Source organism: Marmota monax, unplaced genomic scaffold (assembly GCF_021218885.2).
Source record: "Marmota monax isolate L192 unplaced genomic scaffold, Marmota_monax_Labrador192_F-V1.1 WCK01_AAM20220418_F8-fsc00034, whole genome shotgun sequence".
Classification (NCBI taxonomy): Eukaryota; Metazoa; Chordata; class Mammalia; order Rodentia; family Sciuridae; genus Marmota; species Marmota monax.
The window spans coordinates 214,675-237,263 of record NW_026693934.1 but is presented as its reverse complement, the minus strand read 5'-3'; the positions used below and the strand labels follow the sequence as shown (position 1 = coordinate 237,263).

The following is a 22,589-nucleotide window of genomic DNA, read 5'->3' as shown; positions in this document are numbered from 1 at the left end:
GGGGAAAGGAAGATAACAACTGCCTGGCACATTTTATTTCAACTAAAACCTTCATTCTGGCAGTTACTTTCTTTAGTATTTCAGCGTCTCAACTCACACCTCCCAAGCAAAGACTTCTCTTGTTTCTAAAGAGTTGGTAAGCACTTGTGGTTTGTCTTCAGTGTGTTATCATTTTTGACAGCTTTGCATAGCCTATGTAGGCCAACAGGGGTCTGTCTAATATTGTTGCTGGGCACATTCTCCTCACTGAGATGAAAACTGAAAAAAAAAAGATATTTTTGAAGCAGTAAGAAGGAATTAATATCCTTTCTCACTCAGCATTCTATTCCTTGCTGACTTTATATTCAGGCAAAAAAAGGAAAAAAAAAAGTGTTACCCATTATTCCCTTGTACATAGCAAGGCTAACACATGTAAAGCAATAACTCATTTTCTATTGCCATGTTTAGCATATGTCTCCTGTTGGCTCAGCAAGGCCTTTAGGCCGGTCCCTTGAGCCGGCCATCATTGGCAACTCTTAGCCCCTCAGCCTCAAAACCAAATAGCTTTGAATCATGTTGAGCTGTGATGCTAATTTTCATACTGATGCATTATGGGAATAAATGTATCTGACATACTGTGTCAATGGCACTGTCTCTTTGTGTGTCTTGTTTTTTGTTAGCTGCATTCCTACAGATGGTATTCCATTGAAAATGTTCCCTTCCTACGGAAATAGGGGAGGGAAAAAAAAAAAAAAGAAAGAAAACCACGCACAGTACCAAACCTCTAGGTGCAGAAGGCTGTTAACGTTTGCTGATGATAGTAGGCAAACATTAACATAATAATTAGTGTCTTGTAATTGTTTCATTAAAACCAGTTGTTCCATTTCTCCTCGTGTTTTCCCAGAAGAGAAGCTGAATTTGGACGACAGCCAGTGGGAGGACATCCACGTTGTCACCGGAGCACTGAAGATGTTTTTCCGGGAGCTGCCTGAGCCGCTCTTCCCCTACAGTTTCTTTGAGCCATTTGTGGAGGCGATCAGTAAGTACCTCTCAGAAAGAAGCAGTCGGCAGAATAGCCTGTCATCATGGAATTATTAAGTAAATAATAAGAATAATGATCATAAAAATGAAGGAGAATAGATAATGTTCCCAATGCTCCATGTCTCTCATTTTAAATTCTGTGTTTTTGACAGCTTGTCTTATTTCTGACCCAGTAATATTATTTGAGTTTTTCACAAAAGATATCATTCAGAAAAAAAGATAGCATCATATTTAGAGTAACCAAATTTAACTATATTTACTCTAATGAAAGTAACATCTCATGGAATCTGTTGTAAAGAGGTCACCATTTGCACGGGCTCCTGCCTTTATACTTTCAGAATTCCAATGAGTTTGCAGACAAAGGGGTCTTATAAAAGAACATAACTAATTAAATATTACATCCTTAAATATGTGTTAAATCATCAAGTGAGACACCATGTTCCCTTGGTTCAGTCTAGTAAATAGCTGCAGTTTGCTTATGAGCACTGTGAAAACCAAATTAAGTGGTGGTGAGTTTCTTCTGTTTAATGGGTGACTTAGGGGAGAGTGAATTAGATCACTTACTAACCAATAGCAATTGTACACTCTGTAAAGCCTCCCTTGCTATTATTTTCTGATTTATAAAATAGCCACACAAATAAGAATAAACAAATAAGTGAATGAATGAATGAAGATCTTTTCCATATGCAAGAAAACATCTGCTATAGATCCTTGAAAAGCAAATACTAGTACATCTCTAAAGTTAATATCTTAGGGTACATTTACTATAATTGTGACAGCTTGGAAAAAGTTTCCTGGCAAGCTAGCTGATATAAGGAGGAAAGAGGAAGAAAGAAGAAAGAAAGGTAAAATTAAAAAGCTTGCAAGCCTGGCAGGAGCTTAATTAAAGTCCCAACAAGAAAAATCTTCAAGAAAAAATGTTCTACTTAGGAGGTCTAATCTTGGATGACTGTGTGTGCAGGGTTCCCAGGAGTGAGAGTAGGGATTTAGGGGCCCATATTGGAGAACAGTTCCTCAACATGTCCTTTCATTTTGATTTTCACTCGCAAAAGTCTTCACACTTGTTTAAAGCTCTGGTAAAGTGAATCAAGAGGACTAAAGAAGAGGGATTTCTCCCATGGTCTTTCTTTTGTTGCCTGCTCACAATTACAGCTTTGGTTGTTGCTGTCACCATTGTTTAATGTAATAACAGTCTTCTCATAATGGGTCTGGCAAGGGGGGGAGCTCTTATCACTAATTATGACTTTTAATTTCATAAATAAATATACTCCACTTCTCAAGGTGAGTGAAGTTTTATAGTTCTCAGGTTCTCTTAACGTCATAAAAAGAGGAGGAATAAAGAAAAGTAGGCAAGCATGCATTTCATAACAACTTATTTGGATATTCTGTCTTGACATACTCAAGCCTGGAGGATCATTCACACCGAGGAAAGCATTTTGGTGGGAAATTAGAGTGATTTGCATTCAGGCACCTACTCTGTGTTTACTTAATGATATAATGTCATCTTAAACTTCATACTTTCAAGTGAGAATTATCTCCTTTGGAAACATACTTGCTATGTAAGCTGATTCGTGGGCTTTGATGTAGGATACCCATCACTTAAATTTCCTCTAGTTCAACTGATTTCAAAAATAGTAGTCAAGCCATTCCCTTAGCTTAAGAGAAAGGAAATCAGGCCCTCAGAACTCAGGTGAGGTTGTGACTTTTGAATTGCCATAAAGAGTAGGATGATTTCTGAGATATCCTAGACTTAAATCCAATTTGGACAGAATTTCAGAGATGCAAACATGGTCAGAACTGAATACAGCAGAGGAGAGGCAGACTGCATGCTTGGGATCCAGGGCTTTAGCAAGTGCTTCTGCTGACTTACAGAATGGGTTATGGTGAGGATGAATGAGATAGTGCTTAGGAAACTCCTTTTAAAATGTAAGATGATGTGCAGGTGCTAATAGTGTTTGTCCAGGGGAACTGTGTTTGGAAAAGTAACCCAAAAGAGAAGAGACAGGAAAATTTTCCTTTCATTGTTCAAGGCAAGGAGAAATGGGGATATTGTTGGAATATTTGTGTTCTATCAAAATTCACATTTGGAAATTCTAATCTTCAGGGTGATGGCATTGGAAGTGGGACTTTTGAAAGGTGATTAGGTCATGAGGGTGGAACACTGGTGATGGGATTATTGTCCTTATGAAGATATCCAAGAGTGATCTACAACATCTTCCACCATGTGAGAACACTGCTAAAAGTTGCCATCTATGAACCAGAGTGGGCCCTCACCAGACCCTGAATCTGTTGGTGCCTTGATGGTAGAATTATCAGCCACTAGAATTGTGAGAAATAAATTTCTACTGTTTATAATCTGTGCAGTTTATGGTATTTTTTAATAGCAAGACAAAAAGACTAAAACTCAGCAACCTTTCCTAAACTAACTCAGAAGAGCATAATATCCTGATTTCTTAATATGTAAAATGGATGGGTGAGCCAACAGGGTAATGCGGGCAATATGTTAGAATGTTGGCCAGAGACATATACTAACCCATTTATTTTTGGCATAATCTTGAAGCTGGTTCTAGTGTTCTAAACTCAGGTTCATTCTAGATTGTAATTCATATTTAAATATCCTGAAGCAATGGAAGAATAGCACCTAGATCCTTAGCAATGGCTAAAAATCACACCAGAGGAGGCACTTTTGCTCCCTTGAGCACTAGTTAAGCTAAAAAATCTTTCAAATTATAAAAACATTTGTATCCAGACCCAGAGGAGTCCAGGAATTTATCTCAGACCACATTTTCTTATGGAGTCAATATAATGAGAACATCACCAATTCAATCATTAGTTCTTGGCTTTATTATGATGAAGGGTAAGTTTGTTTAGTAAATTCACAGGATATGACAATGTATGCTAAGTCTGGGTCTCTTTCCTGGTCCTTGTTTTCTGTATGCTGTACCAGAGGGTTGAACTTCACTGGCTGAATTTAACAGGTGCACTTAGGGATTGGCTTCCAGCTATGAAAGCCAATGGAAGCCACTGGCAGGATATAATAGTTGGAGGGAGAAGCAAAGTCTGGCTGGTTTATTAGTTCTTCCCTCACGCCTGTATTCATCCACCCGTCTGTGACAGGTTGCTCTTCTACCTGAGGTTCCACCTCCTCCATGACTCTTGCTTTGCCTGGACAGGCCTACTCTGGTTTCAGGTTTGCTGTAATGATACAGACCCTCCTTTCCTTTCTAGACTAAAGAAGGCAGTGGCTTCCTACTGTGGCTAATTTCTTAGTTTCCTTATTTTTATCTCAGTTTCTTCATCACTTGAGTAACTAGTTCTCTGCATCAAATTAAGATCCCGTTGGTGTAAATACTTAAATGGTTTCTGTTGTTTGGTTAGACATGAGCAAAGTCACCATGCCTGTCAATGTCATGGTTAATGATTTCATAATGTTATTTCCCCTTTCTATTCCACTACCCCCAAATCAAGTTTATGATGGCATCACAGTTTCAATTTGCCCCTAATTGAGAGATGTATTACCCTTTCATGGGCAAAGTCAAAAGATGAATAGAGGAGTTTTATGTCCAACTGGAATACTTTGCCTCTGAGGAAGAAATGTTATTTCTACAACAAGCAATTAATGACCACTTCTGCTATTTGAATTACTTTTAATTCCCATTACATGTTTGAAAATCATTATTTAGTATTCCAAGAAGAGTGAACAGAAGGCATTTACTTTTTAAAACAGTTTCTTTTTGGACCAAAAACAAACATTAATATCATAAGAACCTGTAATTGCCATAGTGATCCCTTGTCTGATAATACTCATTGGGGTAACAAAAACACTAGATTCTGTTTTTTATATTTCAGAATCCAAGTACTGAAGCTATTGATCTGTAATTCTATAGTTGAGGTCAATGCTACTAGGTCACCTGCAGGTTATTTTGTGGGAATTTAACCCACTGACTACAAGGACTCAATTCCCTGGAAATGACTTTTGCTGAAAGCATTATTAGTACAGTGAATGTAACCTTGGTAGAAAAACACAGTTATAGAGTTTTATGATAGGTGGTGCAGTCTTGTGGCTACAGGCCTGCAGGGGGTCTGGACATTTCCAGTAGATCTAAATCCTAGAAAATTTACTGTTTATTTCTATTCCCATCTTTTTCAATCTGATAAAGCTACAGATCAAAAGAAAAGAGACAACAAGCAGTGTCTTTTTTTGTTTTGTTTTGTTTTAATGTCTGTATTTTCCCAAAGTTTCTGGGAAAGAAAAGGAGAGGAGAAAACACTCATTGACATTTCTGTTCGTTGTCTCATGGAATCTTCAAAATAACAAAGCATGAGTTACTGAAGAAGTAGAAAGATCATGAGGAAAATAACTTCTAGCTCTAACAGTTACTATAAGACTTAAATAAGAAAGCATTTTCTTGCCATATCCTCCTACATTAAGTGCTTTCTGATTGATTTTTAGAGAAATCAGTTTTTTAGAAGAGCCCCAAGTTTACATAGCTCAAAATATTAGATTTAGCACTTAACTCCACACTAAAACACAAATAACTCTCCATCTTTTTAAGTTGCCTTGATGAATAACTACCAACCTGTTGCCAAATATCTGTTACATTGTCCTTTATTAGACTTATATGTCCTAAATCATCAATATATAAGATAACGATCAATTATTTCTACTTTTTAAAACTGAAGTTAGAATTAAATTAAAGCTCAGAAATTTTAGTATTGTAGTTTTAGTTTAGAAATAAGATAGAACTTTCCAAGAGTAAGGAAAGTTTCAGTATGTTTTATTAGATATTAAAATTATTCAATTTTTTAAATGTTACCTTCTCTGAGAACATTCTTAACACTTTTTTTCTAATCAATTTTAAAAATTCATTATGATATCACAGTGTTATTTTCCTGTCATATGAGCACCTATTATAGGTTTAATTTTATTAGTGTCATTTTATTACAACTTTTTACTAGTATCTAATTATAATCTTCAAAGAAAACAAATCTTACAGAAAAGTTTATGATGAAAAACTTTGATTGGACCTGAACACTTGAGATGCCCAGGCCTCTTCAAGAGAGGAATTCTTATTTAACCCTGTCAATGTTTGTTTCTTCTGGTGATTACTTTCCTAACTCTAGATAATATTTCTACTTTTGACTTGTCAGTCATAGATAATATCTTTTATCATCTGAAATTAAATATTCTCCCAGTATTTGATCATCATGTTGCTATTATATTTGGAAGTTAAATAATATGTTTAAACTTTATTTCTTACTTCACCAACAACCTACAATATCTGCTAACTCTTTCCTTCATAAGGTGAGCATATTCTTCTTTACACCCTGTCCATCTCTTTTTCTCTTCATTCACAAAAATATTGGTCATTAACTCCTTTACATATTAATGGTTGTCATAAGTATTCAATAACTTGTCCAATTATAAAAATAATATCAATACTTACATTTGCATTAATATGGCTTTAGAAGCATTGTTCATTTCCTGTACCAGTGGTTTTGCAAAGATTTCTTCTCTAGAGTTCACTGTCACAACTCCTTCACTTTCCAAAAAATAGTCCTCACAAAGTTAACTATAATCTCTTTGTTACTCTTCAAAAATTTCTTAAATTTTTGGCTACATTGGGTTCCCTTTGTAGTTAAATCATGATTATCATGATTCTCTTGGGTAGACTTTTTAAAATTTATTTTCCTGGCGTTTGTAATTGTTCTTCCTTTCTCTGCTCCCTGCGCCCCATGTCCTCACTCTTTCCAGAGACTATATTCTTTTGTCTCATTTTTTCAAGATGACTCCTTTCTAGAGCCTTTTCTCTGCATCATTCATATTGGAATGGTTACCTCCAGGACTGCTTTGGGGTGGCTGGCCAGAGACTTCTTTCAGATTTTTGAGGTAGAGACACTGTTCCCTGGAGGGCTTGTACATTAGTTTCCTTTTTCTGCCATAGCAAATGAGCACCACAGTTCTATAGGATAAAAATCTGACAGTTTTCACAAGTCCAGTTGTTGGTGGAATTGCATTCCTTTCTGGAGGCTCTAGGGGAGAATCCATTTACTTGCCCTTGTGACTTCTGCTCACATTCTTGTGATAGTGGGTCCCTTCCTCCACCTTCATAGCTAACAATGGCCAATTATGTCCTTCTCATCTATCACATCATTCTTACCTCTTCCATAGTTGTACCCTGCTATGACACATTTTGTCTTTGTTTTCTACTTTTGAAGACACTTGCCATTACATTTGGTTCACCCACATAATTCAGGGTAATCTCAAGATTAAATTATCCTTTAGGGTTCTTTATTCTTTCAGCCACAATGTTTTTCTCTCTGTTATTTTATACAGATAGCACCTGGTACACCTCCAAGTCACAAATGCTGTTGTTAATCCACTATTTTCATTTCCCTTCTCTCAAATCAAACCGATCATCCCAGTTGAGATGATATTGAAACTATATATTGATCAGTAGATGAAAGGAATGACCTCATGCATGTATTTACTCCTATTATTTGTGAGAGAAAAGATTTAAGAGATTTGATTCAAAGTTAAACCAAACCTCACCTTTTGAAGGACTCCAATCATTTCATTTGGTGATAGTTTGTATCTCAGCTCTTTTGTACTCACACTAGACCATGTGTGTTTGTACTTGTGATATTGTTGAATTGTACTTTTCCAAAGTTGCCTTCTGTGAGTAAGTTGCCTTCTTTCTTCTACCCCTAAGCAAGGTTCTATATATTTTCCATGATGGAAATGAATGCTAACTCCTGATCAAGACAACCTTATGGTTCCAATGTAATCTCTTTTGGCATTTTTTCCAGTTTCCTTAAGTAAATATTGTATATACATATACTATGTAAAGAAATGTTATTTATGTTGTTTATTTATATATTATATATGTGTGTGTTCACACTAAAATTCAGGCTATTAATCATCAAAGGTCAAGTGGGCGTCATGCCTAGTCTGTAAACACAACTCATACTCGCACCATAATCATCCTGAAATGATTGAAATTGAAGGCATTACCCTGGGGCAGAAAGTACCTATTACATGTTCTTTTGTTTTGTTTTCCACCTATGGCCATCATGTCATTATTATTTGCCTATACAGTACACTTTTAGCAGGTAATTGGAGAAAAAAGCCAGCCAAGTGTATTTGCAGATATTTTCTTCACTCTTGACTTTATGCCCTTTGGTCAAGCTATTTCTGATGCATCATCAACTCTGTGATGACACTTTTTGAGAGAAAAGAAACAGAGCTTGTAAGGCACTTCACTTAAAGCAGTTGCTAAACATGAAAGCATGATAGTGAACAATTGCTTTACAACCAGAGAAAGTAAAACCAGGGTTTAAAGTTTTACCATAAAGAAGCAAAAGGTGTAAAAGTAATACAATATGAAAATAATTATTTATTGTACAACTTCAATGAAATTGGAAACTTCAATGAAATTGGAAGTAAAGGTAAATTTTACAGATTCCCTTAGTTTTCATGGCAAGCTAACATTCTCACAGACTTGGTAGGCTTTTCATTGGGGTTGCTTTTTAATTTCTGTGTGTGTGTGTGTGTGTGTGTGTGTGAGCGAGCAAACTGGAAATTTTATGGCTGATGCCTAGCCTGTCGCTTAACTCATTCTAATTATATTCATAATTAAAATGTAGAAAAATAGTTGACTACAGCCAAATGGCTTACACAGGTGTCTCTCTGTAGGAATGGTTTAGTGCTAGAGAATAAACAACTGGACCTCTATCTACTTACTTTGGCTTAATAAAAAGTCCTTTATATGTAAAGCCAGACGGTGATTCAAAATTAAAATTGAGCCTTGACTCTGAAATTAACTGAGTGGTAAGACATCGGCTCCACTAGAAAATGTGCTGCTTGTCTTTTTGCTTTTCCTTTAAACTTCTATTTTACTTGCACTCCTTTCTTCCATATCCTTAAGAGGTCACTTTTTCAAAGCAATAAACGTTTCAAGCTGAGCAATCAGCCAGGCAGCCTTCATGAGTCAGCTTCCTGAGCATCCCTACTCCTACTGAGTAGACATCCTTTTAAAAAACAGATAACAAAATTTCTTCTCAATACCTCAGTGTAAAACAGTTATCTTGACCCATTCCTTTAATAGTGGATTTGAGTGGCTGGTTTTCAGTGCCTCAAAAGATCCTAATGAAATTGAGGGTTTGTGGCCTTTCATTCCACACTGAGGCTCCTGCCTCATTTCACATTCTTTAGTTCACTCTGCACTGTGATCACCACTGATGGACCTTCTGAAAAGTCTTCCACCCACCCAGTCCCAACTCTGACTGTGGCCACATCTGTCTCTCCTATTTCCCCAGTAACATTTTTCTCTCACCCAATCCAGATTATAACTGGCTTTGTTTTGTTTTGAGTAAAAGCCAAATTATTTGTGAGGTCTTCAAAGTCCTATGTGATCTGGTTTTCCTAAGCTCCCTGCCTTGCCCCTTCACATCCCAGCCCATTGGGCATCTGTCCCTTCTTTGAATACTTCAGGCACACTGAGAGTCCTTGCTTCATACTTCTACTGAAACTCACCTCCCCAGATTTCCACTCACATGCCAACTTCTCAGTGATGTCTACTCTCATCATCAAAGCTAAGGTTCCTACCTGATCACACACCACCACCTCTATTCAAATTATGACTCCGTCATGTACTACCTGTAAGACTGAACAAATTCTTAATCTCTCTAGGCCTCCCATTTCCACACCTATAAAATAGATGGAAAAATAGTATCTTCCCCATGAAGATTTTTAAATAATTTCATGAAATGCTAATCTTATGTGCGGAGCTCCTGGCACAAAATATTCAGTAAATGCTAGCTAGTATTATTACATCAGAATATAACCAGACTGTCTTTTAGATAGGCTGGTCTCAGAGGACATTTTGGTCTATTCTTATTAGTCTTTCCTCTTCTCCATTAAAGCTATCTCGAATGATACATGTATGTATCCATCTCTATTCTACTTTAATTTTTTAGTTATAGACAGATACAATACCTTTATTTTATTTATTTGTTTTTATGTGGTGCTGAGGATGGAACCCAGTGCCTCACAAATGCAAGGCAAACACTCTACCAACTGAGCTACAACCCCAGTCCCTGCTTTAATATTTTGTCTGTAGAATTCTAAATAGTACCAGAGATGATTAAGATGATATTGTAAGATATTCTCTTACTTCACAATCCAGAAAATCACATTTTATTTCTTCATCCAGTGAGATTTCTCTTTGTTTTGCAGGAGACCAACCCCACTTGCTAGTCCAAAACCTGAACTTTTCTAGAGAACTTACCTCTTATTTATAACCCCAAAGCTATTTATAGTCTTTCGAATTTGAGGCTGCCTTGCCTCTATTAAATATTAACAAACCTGTGATCCTCAAAGTAGCATCCAAAAGAGACAACCCCAAAGCAATGTCATCCCAATTGGAAAATTAGCTGCTTTGCTGAGAATGTATCCTGGTATTTTGGCTTGTGAAAGTCATAAACTCACAGGTAGGTGGTAGGTGAGGAGATAGGGGAGGCTATGCACCAGCCTTTGAAGATACATGTAACATTGTGAATCTTTCTCATGGATAAAAATGGTTCCAAGCACTGTCAACTAATCCACATTTAACAAAGAACCCTCTTGTATGTACACACATAGACACAAGAACAGGCAGACACACACATGCATTTACTTGTTCACCGAAAGAGTTCACTATTTTTCCCCCCAGAAGACCTGTTCACTGTCACTCTTATTCATGCTCAGTCACATCTCAGTCACATTTACTTAAGTATTGGTTTTAACTCTAGCCCTCCACCACTCTATCAATAAAATAATTTTGTTTGAATAACTTCTAGAACCATTAAATGAACCCTTGAAGTGTGGTATTTCTTCATCTAGCTCACTCTCCATTGTTCTGAAGCATTAAACCTTAGATGTGATGCTGAAGAGTACTATAAATTTCCCGGGGGAATTCTTATGTTGGTACAACAGAATATCCATATTGAGAATTGCCAGGTGGTTTGGAGAATGGAATTTTCCCCTAAGGATTGACTCAGACATTTTCTACCTACACTTTGGAAAATGGATTCACTATTCACTATTCAGCAGTGTTTTTGGAGTAAGAGCAATATACATGGAATGATGAAAATAAACACATTTTTTTTAAAAAAAATCTATGAACTATAAAAATTATATTGAATAGATGATATTTCATCCTTTTATTTATTTAATTATAATTCCATTTAAATGTGCAGTTCCCCCTACTTTTCCCACAATTCCATTTTGTATAACACCTTTTTTTTAAATTGCTATTCTGAAAGGTCAAATGCCTAAGGCCTTGAGTCCATGATTAGTGTGTAACCAGACAATCAGCTCTTGGCCCCTTTCTCTTTTTCTTCTCACCCTGAGAGTCCAGCAGGTGAAAGATTGACCCTTTCAGATCTCAAAGCTATTCCTCTGCCAAGTAACGGATGGGCAGACATAATTAGTGCCATCTGTCCTGCTAGTTGCAGGTGGATACTATCTTACCAACAAATGAAAACAGAAATCTATTGAGCTCCTCCTCCAGGCCCCTAACTCTAAGCACAATGGTAAGTTTGTCTCTTGATACCTTTTGTGGATTATTCTCTGAATGTCTAATTGACATCTAAGAAGGAACCACTATCTTCAGAAAAATCTGTTTCTTTGTACTGTGTTATGGAAGTATTCTAAGAAGAGTTGGATTTAAAAAATGGGATAATCTTAAGCATATACTATAACCAGAAGGACTTGAGAAGCTGCTGTCTATGGTACTCAGGTCTGTGATGCTCAGAGATTCTGAAAGCTGGACCCCTGGATGAACAAGGAACATCATGAGCAGAACAGAAAGCACACCAAGAGCAAAATCAGACCAGCTAGAGCATTGCTAGAAAACCACACTGGTCAATATCAGCCTTAAAGCAGCATCTTTCTCCCACTCTACCTAGTATCCAATGTTCTCCTTTCTTTCCCTGCTCTCTGAATATATTTCTCATGAATCAAGGTTTCCAGATGCTTTATCAACTTCCTCCAAGGTTGATTTTCTAAAGTTTGGAAATTTTCTTAGTTTTGAGCTATCATAACAAAATAGCAGAGACTTCTCTTAAGCATCAGAAATTTATTTCTCATAGTTCTGGAGGCTGGAAACCTAAAATCAGGACACCAGAATTATCAGGCTCTGGTAAGGGCCTTGGATTGCTCATAAAATCAACTAAACCTAATTATCTCCCAAAGTCCCACCACCAAGTACTATGACACTGGGGACTTGGGCTTCACCATATGAATTTAGGAGACAAGTACACTACAGCAGAAATAATACTTCAATGGAATGTTTTAGGTATGGAACTTTACAGTGCAAGATAGTTTTCCCTTTATTCTGGCAATATCTTCCTATTACTGCAATAAAAGATTTAATCATCTCTTTATTAATATTTTTAAATTATATTATTGGACTCTGAAATTGAATTTGTAGTCCCAGGTGTCACCTTTACACATTTCTCTTTCATACTGTTTATACATTTTGAAATTCACATACAGAAATGTGCATGCAAGCCTGTGGCATTCTTCTCCTGAGCCCAGCCTGCCATGACAATGACACAACAGGAGAGTTTTGCTTTAAGATTTTCATATTCAGAAGACTCATCTCACCTGCATCTCATAATAACTAGAACTAGGACCAAAACCAAGTCTTTAACTATAACTCTTTCATCTTATCATTCAACTTTCCTCCTACTATTGTGGCATTTACAAACCTGAGCAGTGTGTCTAGACCTTGTATGGCCATTGGCAATGATAGAGCAATTAGAGATAACGGTGCACAATGGTTCAGGAAGAACTTCAAAGGCAGTGCCAGGAGGAAAAATTGTAAAGAGGCTTTCCAAATGTACAAAGTTGAGTTTTCTAAAATTTTGAACAATATTTTGAATCATAGACATAATTCATTTTATTCGTCCTGGGATACTGCCTGTTTTACAAATTAAAAGTTTAAGGTTCCTTGTATCATCTACGTCTACTAACTCCATCTTTAAAAAACCATGTGCTCTATTCATGTCTCTGGGGCATTATTTTGGAAATTTTCATATTATTTCATGCTTTCTTATTATATCTATCCATTATGGTGACCTGTGATTTGTGATCTTTGATATTACTATTGTAATTATTTGGGAGCACCACAAGTTGCACCCACATAAAATGGTCAGCTAAATAAATATGCATGTTAACTGCTATACCAATTAGCTGCTGCTTTATCTCTCTTCCTCTTGGATATCTCCCTATTTCTTAAGACAGAATAATATTAAAATTGGGTCAATTGATAACTCTTCAATGACCTCTATGTGCTTAAGTGAAAGAGTCATAGGTCTCTCATTTTAAATCAAAAACTAGAAATGATGAAGTTTATTGAGGAAGCCATGCGGAATGAAAAGATAGGCTGAAATGTAAGCCCCCTGTGCCAAAAGGTTAGCTGAGTTGTGAATGCAAAGGAAAAGTTCCTGAAGGAAATCAGAAGTACGATTCCACCGAAGACAGGAATGCTAAGAAAGTGAAACAGCCTTATGCCCAAGTGGAGAAAGATTCTGTGGTCTGCATAGAAGATGAATCACCTACAACACAGCACAGCCTTCTCTATAATTACAATCTACTGAGAGAGGAGGAAGCTGCAGAAAAAAAGTTGGAAGTTGACAGAAGTTGGTTCATGAGGCTTAAGGGAAAAAAAACATATCCATCACATAAAAGTGCAAGGTGAAGCAGCTGGTGGATTAGCTGCAGCCAGTTCTCCAGATCTAGTTCAGTGCACTGATGGAGGTGGCCACACCAAACAGCAGATTTTCAATGTAGATGAAGCAGCCTTGTATTGGAAGAAACATCATCTGGGACTTTTAGAGCTAAAGAAGACAAGTCAATGCCTAGTTGCAAAGTTTCAAAGGACAGGCTGGCTCTCTTATTATGTGGACTAGTGCAGCTGATGATGTTAAGCTGAAGGCAATATTCGTCTTTCTGAAAGTTCTAGAGCCCTTAATAACACTAAGGCTATTCTGCCTGTGTTCTATACATGAAACAACAAAAGTCGGCATGATAGCAATATGTTTATAGCATAGTTTACTAAACATTTTAAGCACACCATTAAAACCAACTGCTCAGGGGAAAAAAAAAAAAAAAAAAAACTCCTTTCAAGTCATTAGTGTCCATTGACAATGCATCTACTCACCCAAGAGTTCTGATGGAGATGTGAAATGAGATTAATGTTGTTTTCATGCCTGTAAACACAACATCCATTCTCTAGTCCATGGATCAAGGGGTAATTTTGACTTTCATGACTTATTATTTAATACATACATTTTGTAAGGCCATAGCTGCCATGGATAGCAACTACTCTGATGGGCCTGGACAAAGTAATTTGAAAACCTTCTGAAAATGATCCACTATTCTAAATGCCTTTAAGACCATTCATGATGCATTGGATGGAGAAGGTCAAAATGTTAAAATTAGCTGGAGTTTGAAAGAAGTGGATCTCCATAGATGACTTATACAAGTTTAAGACTTCAGTGGAAACAAGTATAATGTGGTAGAAATAGCAGGAGTACACTGGGATTAGAAGAGAAGCCTGAAGTAGGACTGAATTGCTGCAATCTTATGATTAAGCTTTCATGAATAAGAAGTTGCTTCTTATGGATGAGCAAAGAAAGTAGATTCTTCAGATGGAATCTACCCCTGGCACACACACAGTAAACATTAGAATGAAGACAAAGGATTTAAGAGTATTCTATGAACTTAGTTGATAAAGTAGTGACAAGCTATGAGAGGATACTCTTTATTTTTTTGCATTACAATTCTTATTACACACACAGAGCACAATTTTTTATATCTCTGATTGTATATAAAGTATGTTCACAACAGTTCGTGTCTTCATATGTATACTTTGGATAATGATGGCCATCACATTCCACCATTGCTAACCTCTTTCCCCCTCCCTTCCCCTCACACCCCTCTGCCCTATCTAGAGTTTATCTATTCCTCCCATGCTCCCTCTCCCTACCCCACTATGAATCAGCCTCCTTATATCAGAGAAAACATTCAGCATTTGTTTTTCTGTGATTGGCTAACTTCATTTAGTGTTGTCTTCTCCAATGCCATCCATTTACCTGCAAATGCCATGATTTTATTCTCTTTTATTGCTGAGTAATATTCCATTGTGTATATATGCCACATTTTTTTATCCATTCATCTACTGAGGGGCATCTAGATTGGTTCCACAATTTAGCAACTGTGAATTGTGCTGCTATAAACATTGATGTGGCTGTGTCCCTGTAGTATGCTGTCTTTAAGTCCTTTGAGTATAGACCAAAGAGAGGAATAGCTGGGTCAAATGGTGGTTCTATTCCCAGTTTTCCAAAGAATCTCCATACTGCTTTCCTCATTGATTGCACCAATTTGCAGTACTACCAGCAATGTATTAGTGTACATTTTTCCCCACATCTTCACCAACACTTATTGTTACTTGTCTTTATAATAGCTGCCATTCTGACTAGAGTGAGATGAAATCTTAGAGTAGTTTTGATTTGTATTTCTGTAATTGCTAGCGATGATGAACATTTTTTTTTCCATATAGCTGTTGATTGATTGTATGTCCTCTTCTGAGAAGTGTCTGTTCAGGTCCTTGGCCCCAGACTTCAATTTTGAAAGAAGTTTTGCTATAGATGCAATGCTCAGACAGCATAACATGCTGCAGATAAATATTTCATGAAAGGAGTTAATTGTCTTATTTCAAGAAATTGACATAAACAACTGGACCTTTAGCAATCACCACCTCAGTCAGCATCCATCAACATCAAGGCAAGACCCTCTACCAGCATAAAGACTATGACCAATTGAAGACTAAGATGTTCAGTAGCATTTTTTTAGCAAAAAAAAAATATGTTATGTACATTGTTTATTTAGATGTAATGCCATTGCATACTTATGATAGTGTAAACATAATTTTATACATATTTGGAAACCCCAAAATTCTTTTGACTGGCTTTCTGCAATATTCACTGTACTTCAGTAGGGTGGAACTGCTCCCACACTATGTCCAAAGTAAGTCTGTAAAGTGAACTTATGGTGTAGTGGGGATACAAGTAAATTTTAGAACTACCACAGTAATTACCACTGCAATTTATAGTATACTTACCACAATTTCACCTGCAGATAGCCAAATGCTATATGTACATTTTGCCATTTAAATTCATTTGTAATATGCCTTAGTATTCAATAATATTGCTCCCTTTATTTCAGTTTGGGAAACTGAGTCTATTCAATATTAAATAGTATGCCTCAAGTTACCAGATGGGAAGTTTCAAATCTGGCATTCGAACTCAGAAGTAGAAGGTTTCAAAGCTGTGACTCTTAACCATGATCCTACAGTTCTTGCCTGACTTGGACAACATAATAACAAGTGCCCATTCAGAAATGTGACAATTAGATTTAGATTTGGTTTGTACACAAACTCTGTTATTAGGAACTACAATGATAAGAACCTGAATTGAGCAAGAATCACTTTTTCTGTTCCTCCACATGGTTTTAAAATCTTATTAGTTGAGAAAGGCTTCTTTTAAATTTTAAAAAATTCAAAACAATTATTGCTTTCTGTATCCAAGGCAACATTAAAGGTTCTTATGCCTGTGCCTAGGTTATTGTTACAAATTTTTAAAAATAAAATAAAGCTCCAGTGAAATTCAAACACACCTAGCAGATGGAGAAGGTTAAAGAGTATGAAAATGTATTTGTAAGAACATTGAATTTATCTTTTAAGAATGTTAACTAAGAGCATCTAGTTTGTGCAAAATGCCTCACTAGGAAAAAAAATAACCAACTTAGCAGTAGACACCTCCTCATAGTCTAAATGTGTTAAGTATAGGTAAAAATGTGAAAATATATCCTTATTATAATTCCCAGTAAGTGAACTAAAAAGTAGCATAATGAAATTTCTTTCAACTTTTATTACCTATGTTATTTAATTGAAAGGTAGAACTACATCAAAATAGCATTTTATTTCTAATATCATTGTGTCAGAAAAGTACTTTAAGAGTCTATGAAATAAATCCATTATTTCAAATTTTTATATCCATAATAAAAAGATCCAAACTATAATTTAAATAAGTCTACTCACTTTTTAAAAGCATGTTTAAAATCTTTGTTGATGCACAATAAATATGTAGAAATGTGCATAGATCATAACATCAGAGTACTAGTAATTGGGAAATATTAAAAATAAAATTGGTTTCCCAGGCTTGTATATTTGTGACTTTTTTTCCTGGCAATTAATTGTAAATTTTCTCTACTGAGTTTTTAAGAGTGAAAATAGTGTACACAATCCTATAAGTCTAAGTATAGAACATTGCAATATTGTTTTCCTTCTCTTATTCTGATTGAAGTGCCTCTGGGGTAGGAGCTATGTCCTGCTCCCTTCTATATCTTCAACACTAGGTAAATATAAAATGCAACATCCTTGGGGTGCTTGTTTCATGTAATTCCTCCTTAAACAACCCATAGTGTTTAGCAGCAATGATCATGAACTGCTGAGGTGGGGAGTCAGAATTGGTGAAGTAAGAAAATGAGAGAGGTGGAAACTCTGTTTATATCCATCCATTTTTGTGGAGAGTAAATTTAAGAATTAACTACTTACATTTCTCCAAAAGTCCTAATATATCTTATGAGTTCTGTAACGCAGCTATTATCTGAGGCCTATGCAGATACTCATCTTCATATATTCTGTATGTCAAATTAGTATTACTTATCATTTACAGAGACTTCTTATTGATAGTTTAAAAGTTTTTGAGGAAAGAAGGGGAAATTTTTAAAGCAAATATAACATTTTAACTAGTGAACTTTTGCAGTCTTCAAAGGGTTACCTGAACTCCTGCTAATTCAACTTGCCAGACTTAAACGCAGAGCCATGGTAGAGAGGACAGTGAAACTGTACTATAAAAATAAATTACTGTCATGAATATTAAGCAACAAGAATATAATAAACATGACTGTTTGCAGGATTCTGATTTATTGGTACTGATATGCTTATAAATTATGACACTAAGTATTTATTCTAGTTGTTTCAGAATATGGGCCAAACAAAGCTGGGTGGACACTTCCTGCAGACCTGACCATCTGCCACCAAATTCCTGCTCCTGTTGCCATGTTTCTTGTGTTAGTGACATCGGGACCATTGTGTGAGCAACCATTCCCTTTAGTTGACTTTGCAGACTGAAATAGTTTGCTTTTCTAGAATCTGACATTCCAACTATCATCACAAGGTTTCTGTTCCCTCACAGAGGAACAACTTCAAAGCAGCCCAAAGGCTTCCTACTTGATCTGTTAACCAGTGCTCACTTTTGACATAAGAGAGTCCATTGCTGTATTTATGAACCTCTTGGCACCAGATCTGGAATTTCCCAGAGCTAAGCAGCACTGTATTTTGTATACTTGCTTAGTAGTGGGTGTTCTGTTTCACGGGTGTTGAGAGGTTAAAAAACAAAAAAGAAGAGACAGCAAGCAGTAGAAAAATAAAGCTGCTGTACATCTATGTAAAGTCTGGAGGTACCTCAACTGTCATAAGATAACCACATGAGAGCACAATGTTGGTCTCACTGATATTCACAAGTAAATGTTATTAAGATTTGTCATACATTTTAATTGACATTATTTGGAACCAGATATTTGTTCGACAGATGGCTAGAATAAGGTATCACACATTAAAAAAAAATAGCATTCTCCTTCCTCAGGTTTCTAGCTTTGATGTTATAGCTCACCAAACGTTACTTCAAGATTAATTATTTTAAAGTTTTCTTTTCTCTTATGTTGCTGGCAACCTTCAAGGAAGATAGTCCACAAATTTAACAACCTTCACAAAAATGCAATTTCCACTTAGTACTGTATAAGTATATAAATTGATGATACCTGTGAAGAATGCTTTAGGATATAATGCTTGGGTATAGATGAAAGGCCAGCTAAGGATCATGAGGAGGCAAGCCCTATATGATAGATAGAATTTGAAGTCTTCAAAATTTCAATAGGGAATTTTGGCTGTATGCATCAAAAGCCTTAAAATGTACATACTTTTTTATTAGCAATTACATATCTTGAAATTTACCCGATGTTATGATTTGAATGTGAAGTGTCCCCAAAAGGCTCATGTGTGAGACAATGCAAGATGGCTTACAGGTGAAATGTTTGAGTTATGAGAGCCTTCACCCAATCAGGGAATCGATGCCTTCATAGGGATTAACTGAGTAGTAACTGAAGGAAGATAGGGTGTGACTAGAAGAGATGGGTCTTTAGGGGCATACCTTTGAGGAATACATTTTATGAGCTGAGCTGAGCTTTCTCTGTTATGTTGGCTGCTTCCGTCTACCATACTTTTCTGCCAAATCATTCAGCCTCACATGGAGCCCCAAGTAATGGAGCAGGCTGTCTATGCACTAGACTGCTGAAACCATGAGCCTTCAAATAAACTTTTCCACCTCTAAAATTATTCTTTTGAGTTATTTCAGACACAGCAACAAAAAAGCTGACTAAAAACACCTGAGAACATTTTTACAGACATGGCAAGAATCTGAACAGGATTGCCCATCAAAAATGTTATGTATATATAATAGTGAAACACGTAGAAGTAACACATATGTACAAACTTAGGGAAGATTAGAGACAGAGCAGGATGGAATGGAGAAGGAAGAAGAGAAGGGAAAAGGGCTGAAATCATTTTTTTATTAGGAACCCACTTGGAGGATAAGACCAGGCTCTGCCCTCATGACCTACTTACCTCTTAAAGGTCTCACCTCTCAACACTGCTGCATTAAGGATTAAGGTTGTAACACATAAGCTTTGGGGCACAAATTCAAGCCATTGCAAGTATTAACTATTTCAAAATACATATGTAATTATTTATATGTAAAGAAAAGACTGAAACAACTTACTTTAAATTATCAGGAACTGTGGATGGGATTCAGTGGCAAAGTACTTGCCTAGCATGCTCTAGGCCCTGGGTTCAATCCCTAGCACCAATGTAAAATATATATTAGTAGGAATTGTCTTCGCATGATTATATGTCCTTTTTTTCTTCATTCTTTTTTCTTTTCTTTGTTCTTCTCGATTTTTCACTAGGAATATTCTGTAATCATTTAAAAAGAAGTGCAGGGGCTGGGGTTGTGGCTCAGTGTAGAGCACTTGCCTAGCATGTGTGAGGCACTGGGTTCAATTCTCAGCACCATCTATAAAATAACATAAATAAAATAAAGGTCCATCAACAACTAAAAAAATAAAATAAAAATAATAAAAAGAAATACAAGCAGAGCTTAAGTAGTCATGTTGCAAAGGATATCAGAATCAACTACTCTAAGGGCTCCCAAACCTGGCTTTTACTCAAATCACCTTTGTAGAAACAGATTCCTGGATCTACCCTTATAGATTTTATTTCATTGTACTGGGATGAGGTTCAGAGATTGTTTTTTTTGTTTGTTTGTTTTTGTTTTTTTTTTTTTTTAAATGAACAAATCTTCAGGTCACTGTGGTATGTAGTCAGGTTCGGGAAACACTGATTTTGTTCCTTTCTCCTTGATAAAACCATGGAGGAGGAAGGCAGCTCTTGCTGCCTGCTGTAGAGGGACATCACAGCATCTTATCCCAAGCCACAGTGTGTATTCTTAAGGGGAATACCAAAGAAGAATTTGTGATTACATGAAATCTAGCTGAGCAATTAGTGACAGACAAGAAATATTCCCCCCAAAGAAAGTTAAAAGTACAGTGATTGGGATTGCCTCATGAAGGAAGCATTATGGGTATATGGAGTTTGGAGAGTCAGTCAGAGAATGAATATGAGCACTGGCTCCAACTATGAGGGGAGTGTATAATTTGGGGGCAAGTGAGTTATCTGGATTGAATGCAGCAAAGGCTTTAAAGTCATAATAGCTGCCATTCTGACTAGAGTGAGACGAAATCTTAGAGTAGTTTTGATTTGTATTTCTCTAATTGCTAGAGATGATGAACATTTTTTCATATATTTGTTGGTTGATTGTATATCATCTTCCGAAAAGTGTCTGTTCAGGTCCTTGGCCAAATACATATGCAACAAAATGAAATAAAACCCCTATATTTCACAATGCACAAAACTCAACTCAAAATGGATCAAAGACCTAGGAATAAAACCAGAGACCCTGTGTCTAATAGAAGAAAAAGTAGGCCCTAATCTCCATCATGTGGGATTAGGCCCCAACTTCCTTAATAAGGTTCCTATAGAATAAGAATTAAAATCAAGAATCAATAAATGGGATGAATTCAAACTAAAAACTTTCTTCTCAGCAAAAGAAATAATCTATGAGGTGAATAGAGAGACTACATCTTGGGAGCAAATTTTTACCCCTCGCACATCAGATAGAGCACTAATCTCTAGGGTATACAAAGAACTCAAAAAGTTGAACACACACACAAAAAAAATAATAACCCAATCAATAAGTTGATCAGGTTTTTAATCTAGATGATTAAGAGAATAGAAATGTACTTGGCAAGAATTGAAAAGTATGATGATGGATTGTTTGGCAGACATTAGAAGATTGCACCAAATATAAGTCATCAATCAGCTGATTTTCCCTGTGGGCATTGTCCCTATAAACAGAATGTGGACAGTTGCTAGGATGAAAAGGTATAATATGTTTTTCTTACCATTTCAAGGTCCATAGTCAACACTTACATAACAAAAGATAGAGTAACAAGAAAAAAAGCATAATGAATATGTTTAACCAAAATTTATGTAACTTGTAAACCTTCACAAAGATTCAAGAAAACAATTGTTTATTTTTATGCTTACATTTACCAAAAAATGAGCAGCCGTGTAAAATGTGATGGGATAAAATTGATTATATCTAATATTGATAGACTAAGGAGGAGCCTAGCTAGGCTTGTCTGTTCATATTCCTCTAAGAATTTTTGTGAATCCTTTTGTGAATCCCTTCTGGCATAGGCAAGACATCCATAACATCAGGCTCTTCATGGAGAAGGGGAGGTCAGAGCATGACATTTCTAGGTTTCATGGCTGATCTTAGGGGACAGGAGTTCTAGTTTTTATAACCCACCTTGGGGAAGGGAAATTCTGGTTTCTATGATCTGCTTTGGTGGAGAAATACAGGAAGGGGAAAGGAGGGCAGGAGAATATCCTAGGGAACTTAGTGCTTCTGAGGTCCCTCCAACCTCCTTCACTTCAGAGTGTTTAGCACATCTAAGTGCCACACTTTCGGGTATCATGTTCTAAGCCTCAACCCAGTTCAGCGTACCTTAGTACATCAGACGTACTCCAGGATCACCCAACTGAAGCTCTTTGGCTGTTCACACATCAAATAGCTTATCAGAAGTTGAGAGTGATCCGAAAAAAATATTTTGGCAAAATTGATGGTACTATGCTATTGGTGTGTATGTGGGGGGGGGGGGGGTAAAAAAATTAAAGCCTAAAGTTGAAATTCACGCATATATAAATGTGTATACATTTTAAAGCCATGTTAGATCTAGTCCTCATTTTAAGGGTCTGAATACAAAGTTCTTAAACAGT

General features: G+C 36.3%; 1 protein-coding gene across 3 annotated transcripts in view; it reads left to right on the top strand.

Moving 5' to 3' along the window:
- Positions 1–22,589, top strand: part of Arhgap15 (Rho GTPase activating protein 15) — a 619,786-nt gene that overhangs the window by 491,501 nt on the left and 105,696 nt on the right. For all 3 annotated transcript variants that reach the window (XM_046463726.2, XM_058585366.1, XM_058585365.1), the window contains exon 12: positions 884–1,018. In XM_046463726.2, coding sequence (XP_046319682.1) covers positions 884–1,018 — 135 coding nt within the window. The remainder of the gene's footprint in view (positions 1–883; positions 1,019–22,589) is intronic.